A 14320-nucleotide genomic window follows, 5' to 3' on the forward strand; every position below is an offset into this window, starting at 1 on the left:
GCACGGGTTCCCTAGGTTGAAAGCCTATGCATTTTCCCCATAGACTTTTGGAAAATCGCAGAAAATAAGCTCTGTGTTTAACAAAGGGTTATGACACTTACACGTTTTGTCTATCAAGATAATCTTTACAAGTTAACACTACATTTATAGATTTTGAAGCCTAAATAAAGTCGTCAGATATAAAAGGCTAACAGTAGGCTATAAACGGACTACAGCACACCATGGTCGTGGATCAACGTCGTCACCACCAAGCTTCTTAAAAACTGTATTTAGAAAACAACTTTATTTATAAACATGCTCTCTGATCATGATCTGTGCTGTGTATGAATACTTTTCCACTTTTTCATGAGAAATGTCCCGTTTTTAATGATAACGTCTAAAGTCCCCACCACAAAGGAAGTAGTCCCTTTTAGCAATTTGTTAGCAATCACCGATTTTAAGACACAGTAAAAGTTTAAAAAATCACAAGTGGGTTATAACTGGTGTGTTTTATGTCATAGCTCAAAACGTGAAAGTATTTAGAGGCTTTGTTAACCATATTGATTATTTCAGGCGATTTAGCAAAAACCCATTCAAAAAACCCATACGCCGTTGGAACCGCAAGTCCTAAAATGCTAACTCGCTTCCGGGTTTTGCCTACAAAAATGCGTCATCCCTGAGGCACTCTATTATGGGCTGAAAATACTAACTGGCCCATAGAATCCTTCACATCTTATGCACCCAAAATCGGCGAATTTCACTGCCAAATCAGAATTGCAATAGAACAGTTATTTCAATTAAGTCACCAGTAAATTGTATGGCTCCTACAGTAAATGTTGTATTGTCTTATGTATGTTTTATGTTATCAGTTGTGGAATCCAACCATTCAACCATCTGAGGTAATGGAGTTAGCCTACTTTATTGAATATTTTCATTTTATGCAACTTTACACATTTATTAATAGTAAATTAATAATTAATACATTTAAGATCACCATGTTTGCAGTGAACAATATATTTTAGACCGAGTGGAGTAATAATAATAGTATCTAGGTCTGAATTGAAATAGGCTATATTGTACGTTTTAATGGATCATGCTACAAACATAATGATTTTATAATACATGATGCATTGCTGTGTCCGTAATCGCATAATTCATTTATTGTCCAACATTCCCAATTTTTCTGATGCATGTCCTTAATTTAATTTCATATGTTGTTAATAATTCATTGTTTATAAGCCTTTTAAATAATTTTAACCCAAACTGACTGGGTTTCTAGAGAGCAAAAAGGTTTTGTGAAAAAAGTGGAAGACTTAAACACAAAGTGTGTAAAATAAACAGTTAAAATGATTTGATGATCAGTAGTGATAGTATTTTATTCTGTGTTGTCATCATTCAGGTTGGATTTCAGCTTTAATGTATGTTTTTTTTTAACAAAGCAGCTGATATTGCCATAGAAACTAGTGGACTGCTGACTCACTTTTACCCCAAAATGGCGGAAACGCAGTGCCACTGCTGGGTGTCGGTGTTGCAGTGGAACGATCTATTAAGTATCGTTTCTTATTAGTGTATATTCTTTGGTGATCGTGACACTGAAGTCATGTGACTGTGGTGTAGTTCATTTATAGCCAGCTTTTGACTTCTGCCGATTGCATTTACACTTCAAAATTCTTAAAAGTTTTGTTCATTTGTGAAGGTTTTGTAATCACTGAGAAACTCTTGAGTCTGCAATAAATGAAATGATCTGGGTTGTGTTTCTCAACCAACCAATGAATTCTATGAAGAACATAACAATCCAGGGCAGCGGTTCCCAAAAGCATTGTGCGCGAAATCAAAGATATCTTTTAGTGCAATTGGTTTACTATTAACTTAGGCTCACAATGCTTTTGGGAGCACTGAGTAACTTGCTGAATGCACTGTCCACTGGGTGTCATCATCAGCCTAGAATCTGACGAAGTTGATGGTTCTGGGCTTGATGACGATGCTGTGAGGAAGGATCACAGAAGTAGCTGGATTCAGCTTTGTGTTTCTCTTTCTGAAAAACTGTGGTTGCTGCTACAAAAAAATTCAACCTAGTGTGAGTATACTAGATGAGTCAGCTTATCCGTATACTCTGAACTCTCTTAGTTAGATCTGATGCTTCCATGTGAGCTCTAAATAAGAATATAAGAAACAACCGCGGACTGTCTTAAAGACCCTCTTGTGTATGGAACTAATTTCTTCCACCATGGATTCAAATATCAGGTTCACAGTTAAATATAAACAAAGCCGCACAAGCCTTTGTTACTGGAGAGAGCGATTGCTTGCCTTTAGAGCTTTCATTCTATAGGTCAAGTACATTTTTGTGAAAATAAATCACTTTGCCATGTCTGTGTGATATCTTTTTCGTAGCATCCTTTCACATGACAGGCTTCAGTCAATGCATGGACCTCTGTAAAGAGAAGCACTATATGTCAGATCTAGCCAGTGACGCGTTGCTTTTTGGGTGTGCAAAATTCAAAAATGTCCTTGTTTAAAATGTTGTTTAATTCAAAAAGTGCATTCAACTTCATCAAGTGGGCAATGGAAGTTTATTTGGACCCTTGAAAAATTGAGGCAAAACATGTCTTTTGGGTGGAATTAAATAAGTAACAATGACTTTGGGTGTCTTCTTCATCACATTTATTTTCATATAAAAGCAACAGAACCTAAATTACATCTAGTTTACACATGAGTGTGTATCCTGAGATATCTGGCTTTGATCTCGTAGGTGTATGATCCACTATTAGAAAAGAGAACTGTCCGTCTTGGCTCCACTTTTTCCACTCCTCCCCTCACTGCAGCTGCCACCTCTCGCCTAAAAAGGGCATAAAAAAGGAGATCCCAGATCTCATACCAATGATCTACAACCACTAGGTGGCAGTAGGGACCATGTGTTGAATTCAGCATTCAGCAAGTTGTCTTTAAAATAATTCTTGTTAAAGACTAACTAAATGCTAACTAATACTTTGCAGAGGAAGTATACCTAATACACACACCAGGAGCCATCATTTGAGTTAACAGAATAAAAACAAAGCAATGCAACGTAACAAAAAACAAACAACCAACAAATGCACATGCACATAAGCAGGCTATTAATTTAGCAGATGCAATTGAAGCATAAACACAAGTGATTCATAAGGAAACTATAAAATGGAACATTTCAAACCACAAAATTACAAAGTTGCTCAAAAAGAACACAGTCTAACATACATGCATTAATTTACAAAGAATAGACTTTTCTACTCCACTAATTTTCTTTTACAATCATCCTTATCCTTACTATGCCTAACAGATTCATAGCTATCCATACACAGTACAAAGCCAAAGTAACACTTTAAAATATAAATACATTAAAATATGCAGTCTGTATTGTGATGACATTGTTAGCTATACTGTTATTTGAGGTTACACTTTCAGACCATTCATTTTAACACTTACTTTAAATAAAGGACATGATCCTTAAAGGCATTATAGATTCAAGATCAAGTTAAAGTTATTTAATTTAATTTTTAAAGCACATTAATAACAACAATAAGGCTAACCAAAGTGCTGCACAGATGAAGGACAAAAATCATTTTTAAAACAGACAACAAAACATAAAAAAAACCCAAAGAAAACCAATAAACTAATTAAATTACAGTAAAAATGACCAAAATTATTCAACCAAATTAAATGTATTTACCTCAAATTGTTATAAGATCATGATGAAAATATTTCCATAGAAGGTAAATGCTTCTCTAAATCTCTGGATGTTACTGCTGTGATCTGACCTGAGCGTACAGAGATTGATCCTGAATGATCTTTGATTTGGTCCTTCTAGTGTTCAGAGGTTTCTGAGCAAAACTAATGGTTGCATAATTCATGCTGTCTCCATTCTAAAATCAAGAGAGAAAAGACAATTATGAGAGGAAAATGACACCTGATGTGGCATAATATACACCAAAACGTTTAAGAACCCTGAAAAAAATCTATTATTTAATATTAAATTGATAAAACAGATACATTGATAAAGATAAAGATATGAAAAAGATCTCAAATGGAAGCTAATTGTGTACTTACTTGACTCTCTTGAGGAGTGGACACTTTGGGAAATTAAGAAGCATGTCTTGTCATTATAAATGGCAGTTATGTGTTATTTAAAATTTAATAATTTTTCCATTACCATAATAAATTAATCTTTTTCAGAAAGTCTTACCTTTATTTTGACCCCTGCATAGTTTTATTCCCAGACAAACAACAAGAGCCAAAAATATGAAGTTTAAAATTCCAAGAGCAAGAGTTAGATTCACATCACCACTCACTGAAACAAAATTAATTTTATTTTCTTAGAAAACATTTTTTAGATAGGTTTGGTTTAATGTACTCTAGTATAGGAATCAAATGCTTTTCCAGAGAGGAGAGATCAAGACAAAAATTTCAACATTTCAAGCCACACACATTTGTACCTTACCTCTAAAATTTAGTTGAGTTCCTTTTCCAAACAGTATCTCTCCACATGCGGCCACAGCGCAGTAGTAAATCCCAGTGTCAGAGTGACTGATGTTGCTCTTGAGGAGATTGTAGACGCAGCTCTGCGTTTGAGACTCACTGCTCTTATTACACTGACCATTTCTCTCTCCTTTGGTGTAAAGGACTCCTTGAGAGTCTCCTGAGCTTTGTCTGAACCAGTAGATGCTGTGTTCTCCTGCACAACTCTCAGTGAAGATGCTGCACTGCAAATTCACAGAATCTCCTGGATGAAGTGTGTCTATCAAAGACTGCTGAAGAGTTGTTTGCGGTACGGCTGCATCTTGACAAAGGGACATAAAAGGGACACTTGATAGAAAAAGCAAGGCCAAACGTCATCCAACAAATTCCCCACAAAGCAAAAAAAAAAAAAAAAAAAAAAAAAAAGCAAGGAAACATACCTCTGACAATTAATCTAGTTCCTGCACCCATTCCAATTTTCCAATATGCTGCGACTACACAGTAATATGTTCCTGAGTCTGAAGGGTTTGTTTTTAAAATGGTCAGATTAAAATGATAATTTCCTCTGATAACATTAAAACGATTCATTTTCGTAAAGTTCTTATTCCAGGTGGTTTGTTCAAGATATAAATACACAATTTGTAAGGATTTTCCTTCAGCCGTCTGTTTAAACCATACTGTTGAGTCCAGAAGCTCTGAAAAGTTGCAAGTAAGATTCACATCCTCTCCAGCTTGAACCATTTTTATATCATCCTGAACAACGTCCACATCAGTAAAGCAGACTGCAAAATTAGATAACTTTACAGTTTAATTTGTTACATAATATTAAATAGGTGGGTTGTATAATGTTTAAAAAGCATAAACATTTAGGTATATTTACATATTGTTGAGGAAAGCAAAAGAATGAAGTAATATCTCATGATCAGTCGAATTCCAAAATTATCCCCAGGCTTTGAATTCATCTGAAAAAGTGAACAAATGAGCACGCTATCACACAAGATAAAGAAGGGTAGATCACTAGACTGTGTCTTTACCATGTGCTCCTTCGGTCTTTGCTTTAGATAACTGAGGAACATGTGCACTTTCACCTTTACTTTTCTGCTTTCACACCCCTGGCCACATCAAGATTGCTAAAAATATGTCTAACCCAACCATCTTTCCATTGCTCTAAAAAAACTTTTTAAATATTATAAATACTACTGCTTAGTTACCCAGTTTTTAGCAGTTAAAGGCCTCACTCAAAACTATGAGTTTGATATGTTGTTTTATTGCCACAAAAAAAAAATTGTGATATGGTTTGACACAGAAAAAAGCAGGAAATAAGATGTTTCAAAGAAGCATGTAACCAGAAGACAGACCTTTAAAACACCTCATATAAAAGTTCATGTACTTAGTAGGCCTACCGATGAGCACCCAAGATATTTAAAATGAAAATGAAATTCATTTATTTAAAATGTAAAAATATAATTTGATTAAAATAATGTTTTGAATCAAGGGGTTGGCAGGTCATGATCAAGATTAACTATATTGGATTGATGAATACATGCACACACCTGGTTCATATTTGCACACTCAGAAAAATTCATAAAAATAGGGCCCGATGTACTACTGTGTTAATGAATTTTCAGTATTGATATTTCACAGATGTTTTAGCTGTATTCTGAATTACGCATTAGATTGTATTGTGTTTTAAGGTTAAAAGAAAATATCTGTAAACTTCTTTTAAACTTAAATGTCCTAACTGTGTCGCCTACCCACTCAATGTGAATTACAGAGATATTCCACTTTATCAAACTGGAAAAAAATTAGACATTCACTGAAGGGCTCTTCCAAGAACTCTTATAAAACGTGGGGCTCTTTTGAGTATTTGGAAATAGATACCCCCCTGCTCAAGTGAAAATAATAATTTTTCCCCAGTGGGTGACCACACTCATATTATTGAGTGTTTAATTTTCTCTTACTAGCTGGCACAAGAGCAGAATGTGTGTTTTTTTTGTTTTTGTTTTGTGTGTTTGCTTTTTTTTGCCATAATCCTCCAGCCACCGTAAACTTTCTATTCCTTCTTGATCTTCATACTGAGATCGAGAAGGCATGGAAGGAACTGTATTCAGCTCGTATTCATCAACATCAGCAGGTTAATTCACTGGTGTTGAAGAAGTGAGTATGGGTACGCGTTGACGCCTCCTACTGAAGAGATAAGTGCAACTATCTTGTGAATTAGGTAGGCTCCAACACTCTATACGCAGCAGCAGGTCAGGTGGGTGTTGCTTACACACAATGTCTGTTTGTAAGCATATCAGTTAGACCCTCTGAAATTGGCTTGGTAGGTTTCTTTATGTTTATAATACAGTTTCCTGTATAGGGTGCGGACTAGGGGCCCTGAAGTTCCATTAGGTTGGCTGGAACGATATATTATTAGGGTAGTACTTTGTTTGTCCCCTTCTTTGGATGTGTTGGCTTCAGATAATGAAGCCACCGTTCATATGTTAGCCACCTTTTGGTTGATTAGCTTTCTCCTCTGGTAAATGCTACAGTTTTGAGATTAGCTTTCACTAACTTCAGATAGATCCATGTTTAGCTTCGGCCTTACAGGTCGCCTGACATTGTGTTCTTGGGTTGAGCTTTGCTCCTCTGAGCTTTACTGTAGAAATTTAGTATTCTCAGAGTTTGCCTCCTCTCAGTTGAGGGTCGTTGGTAGAGGCTGCTGTTTCTTTGCCCCAGGCAGATCTATGCTTATGTGTTGGCCTTATAGGCCCACAGCTATAGCTGGCCTAGGCTAGAACTAGGGTTTAGGCGGGGTTTAGGGTCTGCTAGTAGCATTTACACCCTTTGTATATTACCCCTGTTATGTGAGTGTAGTCTTTCCTAGTTCTGGTCTCCTCTTATCAGAGTTGTCAGGCCAAGGCCCATTGTCCCTTCAGTATAGGTGCAAATAGATAGCAGCTAAGGTAGCAAACTATTGCTAAGTCTCCCTGGTGTCGTTGTCTCAGGCAGTGTAGGCCCCTTTTCATGTGAATAAGAAACTTTGTCGCTCCCCCAGAAATATCTAGTGGTACTTTGTCTTCAGTTTTTACCCTGAACCCCTTGAACTATGTTCAAGTTTGAGTAAAATTGTTGTAGCTTTTTATGAAAGCTCCTGTTCCCTAGGGTTCAGTACAGATTGTATCTGTTTTTGGTGAGAATTTCTGATGTGAAGTACCCACCTTGTATTTTTTTTCACAGTTGGATTAATAATTCTCCCTTGTTGTTCAAGGTTTTTGTACTTTGATTTGTTAGTTCTGACTGCTGCCCTACACTTTGTGAGCTCAGTAACTTTAATACTGCCACAGGCTAGCACCTGTGTGTTCTGGAATAGTAGGCCTGACTTTGGCCTCCTTTAGAGTATGGTGATGTAGTTTCTACTCCCTTTGCCGTAAGGGTAAAAAGTGTTTTTACTGAGTATATTGCCTGTTGGAATGTATAAGCTCAGGTTGAGTTTAATAAAGCTAACCTCACTACATATTTTTATTTTCATATATGGCTCCCTTGAACACTGCCACCAGCTGATGCTCGTGTTGTTTGAAGTAGAAGGACCCGTTTGGGCCTCCTTCAGAGCACATAGCTTGTTGTATTACAAGGCTTTTTTGGTAGCTGTTTCAGTTGGAGTTTTCTTGAAATTTTGTGACTTTTTCTCAATTAGGGTCATGCAAAGTTTTAACACACTGATGTGTTGTGAAATGTGCATACAGAAATTTTATACGTTCGTACTGTTTGTGGGTCAATTTGATCCATATGGACAGACATTCAAAAGCAACTTTACAGACCCAAAATACAAAACTCTGTTGTATGTCACAGCTCTTCAACTCTAGTCCTGAAGTGCCAGTGTCTTGCTGAGTTTAACAACTTTTTATTTTCAAATTGTGAAAATATAAAGTTGTTTTACCTGTTAATTGTCTGTCCCACTTTTTGAGCTTAGATATGAAAATTAATTTTCCAACTTGAATTGTTAAAAATCTTGAATACTTCAAAGCACAAACTTAAGTTTGGCATCTTTTTAACACTTCACAGATTATTGTAGAAGTAAAAAAAAGTTGTAAAAGTAATGTTTTTTAAAAAAGTTATAGAAGTTTATGAAAATGTACAAAATATTTTTTTATATAAAATATTTTACAAAACATGTTCAACCCTAAAACTGATTTTTGGGGAATTTTATTGATCACATGTGCATTGGTCTGGACTATCATTGCCATTCATGCTGTGAAAAAATAATGTTTCACAGTGAATACAGTAGGATATCCTGAGGGCAACATATGTTACAGTGCACTTTACTTTACAGCCAACTTATATACACAATAGAACGTCTCGGTTACATGGGTAACCCTCGTTCCCTGAAGGAGGCAACGGAGACGTATGTCGGACAGACCGACGAATAGAAATCTCGCTAGAGAGGCCAATCTACTTCGAGTGTAACTAAATGAGCCAATGCACATTGGCATGCAATCATATGCATCAGCTGCTTGCCTCGCAGCGCGGGTATATAATGAGCAGCAGGTGCGTTGCATCTTCAGGTTTTCGCTGAGGAGCCGAACCCAGCAGGCGGCAGCATCAGCAGGACAACGTCTGTGGCGACGGGACGTACGTCTCCGTTCCCTCGTTCAGGGAACGAGGGTTAACTATGTAACCGAGACGTTCCCATTCAGTCGGTCACGTTCGACGTACGTCGGACAGACCGATGAATAGGAATCCCTACCAAAGCGCCACAGGAGCTGCCCTCTTCCAGCGCTCTGTTGTGAGCCACCTGAACCCCCTTGCCTAAGGACGGTGGGACCGAGCTCACACAGAGAGGGTCGATCATTGTTGTTCCCAAAACCCACTCAGTGCGACAATTGGATAACGCTGGGAAAGCGTAGCCTTACATGAGATAAGGAACGCTGCGGAAGCCATATCCTTCCCCGAAGGAGTTATATGGATAAGTACATATGGATTAACCTTGTAGGTTGTACAACATATGGAAGAACTGGGGTGACTCCACTCGGTGAGAGATGGGTTCTCCCAGAGGGAAAGACACAGGCTTCGTTTAGGAGCAGCCGTGGAAAAACCCATATGGGATCCCCGTAGGGTCACACATATGGAACCCAGCCTAAATCCAGTTCTCAAGGATACAACGGCGTATAGGCCTGGCGTCAGATGCTCCGCCACGTCGGCTGCCGAGGGGTAACCGGAGGACTCAACAGGGTCTGCCCGTAGGGACTCTCTGGAGAATAGAACGCGCATGTAGCGCAGCAAGCCGACACTAAGCCTGAGGCGAGAACACGGGAGGAGACCAGCTCAACACGAAGGCTATAGTATCTAGCGAACGTGTTAGGTGTCGCCCAGCCCGCAGCTCTACAAATGTCTGTTAGCGAGGCCAGGAGGATGCTACACCCAGGAGGATGCTACACCTCTCGTGGAGTGAGCATGCAACCTGAGCGGGCAGGGCACGCCCTTAGCTTGGTAAGCCAGGGCGATGGCATCCACTATCCAGTGGGCCATCCTCTGCTTGGAGACAGCCTTTCCCTTCTGCTGGCCTCCGTAACAGACAAAGAGCTGGTCTGAGGTCCTGAAGCTTCGAGTTCTGTCTATGTACAGTCGCAAGGCGCGAACTGGACAGAGCAAAGCCAGGGCTGGGTCTGCCTCCTCCAAGGGCAGCGCTTGCAGGCTCACCACCTGATCCCTGAAGGGAGTGGTAGGAACCTTGGGCACATAGCCAGGCCGGGGTCTCAGTACCACGTGGCTGACACCCGGCCCGAACTCTAGGCACGATTCGTCGACTGAAAATGACTGCAGGTCCCCTACCCTCTTGATGGAGGCCAATGCCACCAGCAGCAAAGTCTTCATAGACAGAATCTTTAAGTCTGCTGACAGCAAAGGCTCAAAGGGAGCAATCTGGAGTGCTCTGAGCACCAGAGTAAGGTCCCAAGAGGGTATGGAGGGGGGGACGAGGAGGATTTAACCATCTCGCCCCCCTAAGGAACCTGATGACCAGGTCGTGCTGACCAACAAATTTGCCATCTATGTAGTCGTGGTAAGTGGATATGGCAGCAGTATGGACTTTGAGGGTGGAGGGGGACAGCCTACGTTCCAACCCTTGCTGCAAGAAGGAAAGCACGACTCCGATCGAGCATCTTTGGGGGTCTTCTCGGCGAGAAGAGCACCACTCGACGAACAGGTTCCACTTCGAGGCGTAAGCACGTCTCGTAGACAGTGCTCGTGCCGAAGTGATGGTGTTAAGTACCTCAGGGTGTAAGTCACCTAGAACCTCCGCGTCCCGTCCAGGGACCAGACATGGAGTTTCCAGAGGTCTGGACGCGGGTGCCAAAGAGTGCCCCGTCTCTGAGAGAGGAGGTCCCTCCTCAGAGGGATGGGCCAGGGAGGGGCTGTCGCGAGGAGTGAGAGATCTGGGAACCAGGTCCGGTTGGGCCAGTAAGGCGCAACTAACAAGACCTGCTCCTCGTCCTCCCTGACTTTGCACAGGGTCTGTGCAAGTAGGCTCACTGGGGGAAACGCATATTTGCGCAGGCCCCGGGGCCAGCTGTGAGCCAGTGCATCTGTCCCGAGTGTCCCCTCGGTCAGAGAGTAAAACAACTGGCAGTGGGAGGTTTCTGGTGAGGCAAACAGGTCTACCTGAGCCTCTCCGAATTCTCTCCAGATCAGCTGAACCACCTGGGGGTGGAGTCGCCACTCTCCTGGCAGCGCAGCTCGTGATAGCTCGTCGGCCACACGGTTGAGCACACCGGGACATGAATGGCGCGAAGCGACCTCAGATGCTTCCGACTCCACAGGAGGAGATGGCGGGCGAGTTGCGACATGCGACGGGAGCGTAGACCACCTTGACGGTTGATGTACGCAACGGTCGCAGTGTTGTCCGTACGGACCAGTACATGCTTGCCCTGAAGCAGGCCTTTGAGGTGGCTCAGAGCAAGGCGTACTGCCAGCAACTCGAGGCAATTGATGTGCCAATGCAGATGGGGTCCCATCCAAACCCCTGAGACTGCATGCCCGTTGTACGTGGCACCCCAGCCAGTGGCAGAAGCATCTGTGAAAACCACAGCATGCCGGGACACTTGTTCTAGGGGCACTCCTGCCCGGAGAAACAAAGGGTTCGACCACGGACTGAAGGTTCGGCGGCACTCCTGAGTGATTGGCACCTGGAACGTGCCGCGTTGCCACGCCCATCTCGGGACTCGGCCGTGAAGCCAGTGCTGAAGCGGTCTCATATGAAGCAGACCGAGCGGTGTTACAGCCGCTTTGAGGTCGGGGTTCTACAGCCCCTACTTCATTGTACCCAAGAAAAGCGGAGGGTTACGACCGATCTTGGACCTGCGAGTTTTGAATCGGAGCCTTCACAAGCTACCGTTAAAAATGCTCACGCAGAAACGCATCTGTCCCCGAGATTGGTTTGCAGCGATCGACCTGAAGGACGTGTACTTCCATGTTTCGATTCTTCTGCGACACAGGCCATTCCCTGAGATTCGCGTTCGAAGGTCGAGCATATCAGTACAGAGTCCTACCCTTCGGGCTGGCCCTGTCTCCTTCTTCTTAGAGGGTGGCTGGACGGGCTGGGCATCCTGCCCGCGACCGGCTCCACGATGCCGCTTGGATGGAGGCTGCTGCTGCTTGGGCGTGGGAGCAGGGGCGGCTGCAGGGGGGCGCCCTCGGCGACGGGTAGTCTGAGGTGCCGCCGGCGGTGGAGGTGCAGCAGCTGACCGCCTCGGCAGGATATGACTGATGGCCTCTGACTGCTTTTGTACAGCCGAGAACTGTTGGGCAAAGTTCTCGACCGCGTCGCCGAAAAGGCCGGTCTGGGACACGGGGGAATTAAGAAACCTGACTTTGTCGGTGTCCCTCATGTCCGCGAGACACAGCCAGAGATGGCATTCCTGGACCACCATGGTGGACATCGCACGACCCACTGACCGTGCCGTAACCTTCGTCGCTCGAAGTGCGAGGTCCGTCACGGCACGAAGTTCTTGCAGAACTTGCGGATGGTGACCACCCTCGTGCAGGTCCTTCAGTGCCTTGGCCTGATGGACCTGCAACAACGCCATAGCGTGTAAGGCGGAAGCGGCTTCCCCACAGGCCTGATAAGCCTTGCCGGTAAGATCCCACGAGTACTTACAGGCCCGGGAAGGGAGAGACGGCTCCCCCCGCCAGGTGGAGTTAGGGCACAGTTGCATAGCAACGGCCCGTTCCACAGGGGGTATGCGCGTATAACCCTTAGCCGCTCCACCATCAAGGGTGGTGAGGGAGGAGGACCCACCGACTCGGCTTCGGGCAGTAAAAGGTGCCGTCCACGTGCCAGTGAGCTCTTCATGCACCTCCGGGAAGAAAGGCACTGGGGGATACCAATCATCCAACCTCGAGGGCTCGGGACACGGTGGAGGGTTCCACACGAGCCCGACCCTGTTGGCGGCCCGGGAAAGCATAGCCATCATTTCCGGGTCTGAATCGGGCACAGTTGTCACTCCCGAGGGAGGCCGCTGCGCTGAATCGTCATCCCCAGAAGCGTCAGGCTCACCCTCCGATGCAGCGATCGACATCCAGTCGTCTTGGGGAGCTCCGAAGGATACGGATGGTACACACCTCTGGGGTGGTCCACCGCGTTCCCCCGGCAGCTCTACTGGCTGCGGAGCGCAAGAGGGGTGAGGGTTCCTAGGGGGTTGGTTCCCCGAAGGAAACGCGCTCACCGTGATCCTCAAGTCACCAGCCCCGCCGCCCGAAGCAACCCTCTGAGGAGGATTGGAACGAGGCGTCGGGACCGGGACTCCACCCCTTTGCAGAAAGTGGAGTCTCAACCGCAACTCCGCGACGGTCATCTTCCCACAATGGGTACATGACTCGTCCACAAACGCCGCCTCAGCGTGCCTTAAGCCCAAGCACGCGATACAGCACTGGTGACCATCCCGAGGCGCCAGGTAACGACCGCATCCAGAAACACACAAGTAGAACGACATCTTTAAAAAGACGCGAACTACTCGTGTAAGCTCTTTCAAGGACTGACTCTTTTAGGTGCTGAAGCAAGCAGGGGAAAAGCCGCTGCAGCACAGACAGGGAAATGTGCAGCCTGTCGTGTGCACTCTCCTTGAAGGCGCTCTCTTACCAGCTGTGATAACAGCTTTTTAGCGCTCTAGGCGCACCGTTTCACCAGCTGTGAGAACGGCCTTCACGCTGATTACAGCTTTTGCTCAAAATAAAAAGGCAAAGAAAAACAAAGGAGAAATCGGCCCCGCTGCTGCGCTGTCCGCCTGCACCGCAACCAAGAGACATCTTGAAGAGCAGACTCGTTCACCACACTCGTGCTTTCAGTAGCTATCTTCTTCAGTGTTGCAGAAGGTTTGGCTCCGAAGCGAAAAGCTGAAGATGCAACGCACCTGCTGCTCATTATATACCCGCGCTGCGAGGCAAGCAGCTGATGCATATGATTGCATGCCAATGTGCATTGGCTCGTTTAGTTACACTCGAAGTAGATTGGCCTCTCTAGCGAGATTCCTATTCGTCGGTCTGTCCGACGTACGTCGAACGTGACCGACTGAATGGGAACCCAGGATGGAGATCCCAGGAGAGAGAAAAAAAAAAAAGTACACTTCAATAATGTACTTAAAGTGCTCTATTTTCATGCACTAATTTTGTACTTAATATACTAAAAAGTAATTAAGATCATCTTAACAATGTCTAAGTGTACTCAACTGTGCTATTTTGAGACACCATGAAATATGAACTAAAATGTGCTTTTAATATACTATCTCTGTATTTAAAAAATATATTTAGATACCACTTTTAGTACAAATGTCCTATAAGTAGTATCTAAATAAATGTTTTTAAATACAGAGATAGT

General features: G+C 43.5%; 1 protein-coding gene across 1 annotated transcript; it reads right to left on the reverse strand.

Annotated features, from left to right (window-relative positions):
• Positions 1 to 2718: 2718 nt before the first annotated feature.
• LOC137030738 (uncharacterized) lies at positions 2719 to 5420 on the reverse strand. Its single transcript, XM_067401175.1, has 6 exons — positions 5348 to 5420; positions 4908 to 5249; positions 4451 to 4789; positions 4191 to 4300; positions 3683 to 3875; positions 2719 to 2815 (listed from the first exon to the last, which is right to left on the reverse strand). The coding sequence occupies exons 1-5, from the start codon at positions 5385 to 5387 to the stop codon at positions 3753 to 3755; spliced, it is 954 nt and encodes a 317-aa protein (XP_067257276.1). The 5' UTR covers positions 5388 to 5420; the 3' UTR covers positions 2719 to 2815; positions 3683 to 3752.
• Positions 5421 to 14320: the final 8900 nt, after the last annotated feature.

This window comes from Chanodichthys erythropterus, chromosome 11, assembly GCF_024489055.1.
Source record: "Chanodichthys erythropterus isolate Z2021 chromosome 11, ASM2448905v1, whole genome shotgun sequence".
Lineage (NCBI taxonomy): Eukaryota > Metazoa > Chordata > Actinopteri > Cypriniformes > Xenocyprididae > Chanodichthys > Chanodichthys erythropterus.

Bases quoted from the DNA above. Each gene is read 5' to 3' on its own strand.
- LOC137030738 (XM_067401175.1), bottom strand. From the start codon at position 5,387: ATGAGATATTACTTCATTCTTTTGCTTTCCTCAACAATAT. The intron at 5,250-5,347 runs GTAAATATACCT...CTAATTTTGCAG, and splicing joins TTTGCTTTCCTCAACAATAT to TCTGCTTTACTGATGTGGAC. The intron at 4,301-4,450 runs GTAAGGTACAAA...ATTTTGTTTCAG, and splicing joins AACTCAACTAAATTTTAGAG to TGAGTGGTGATGTGAATCTA.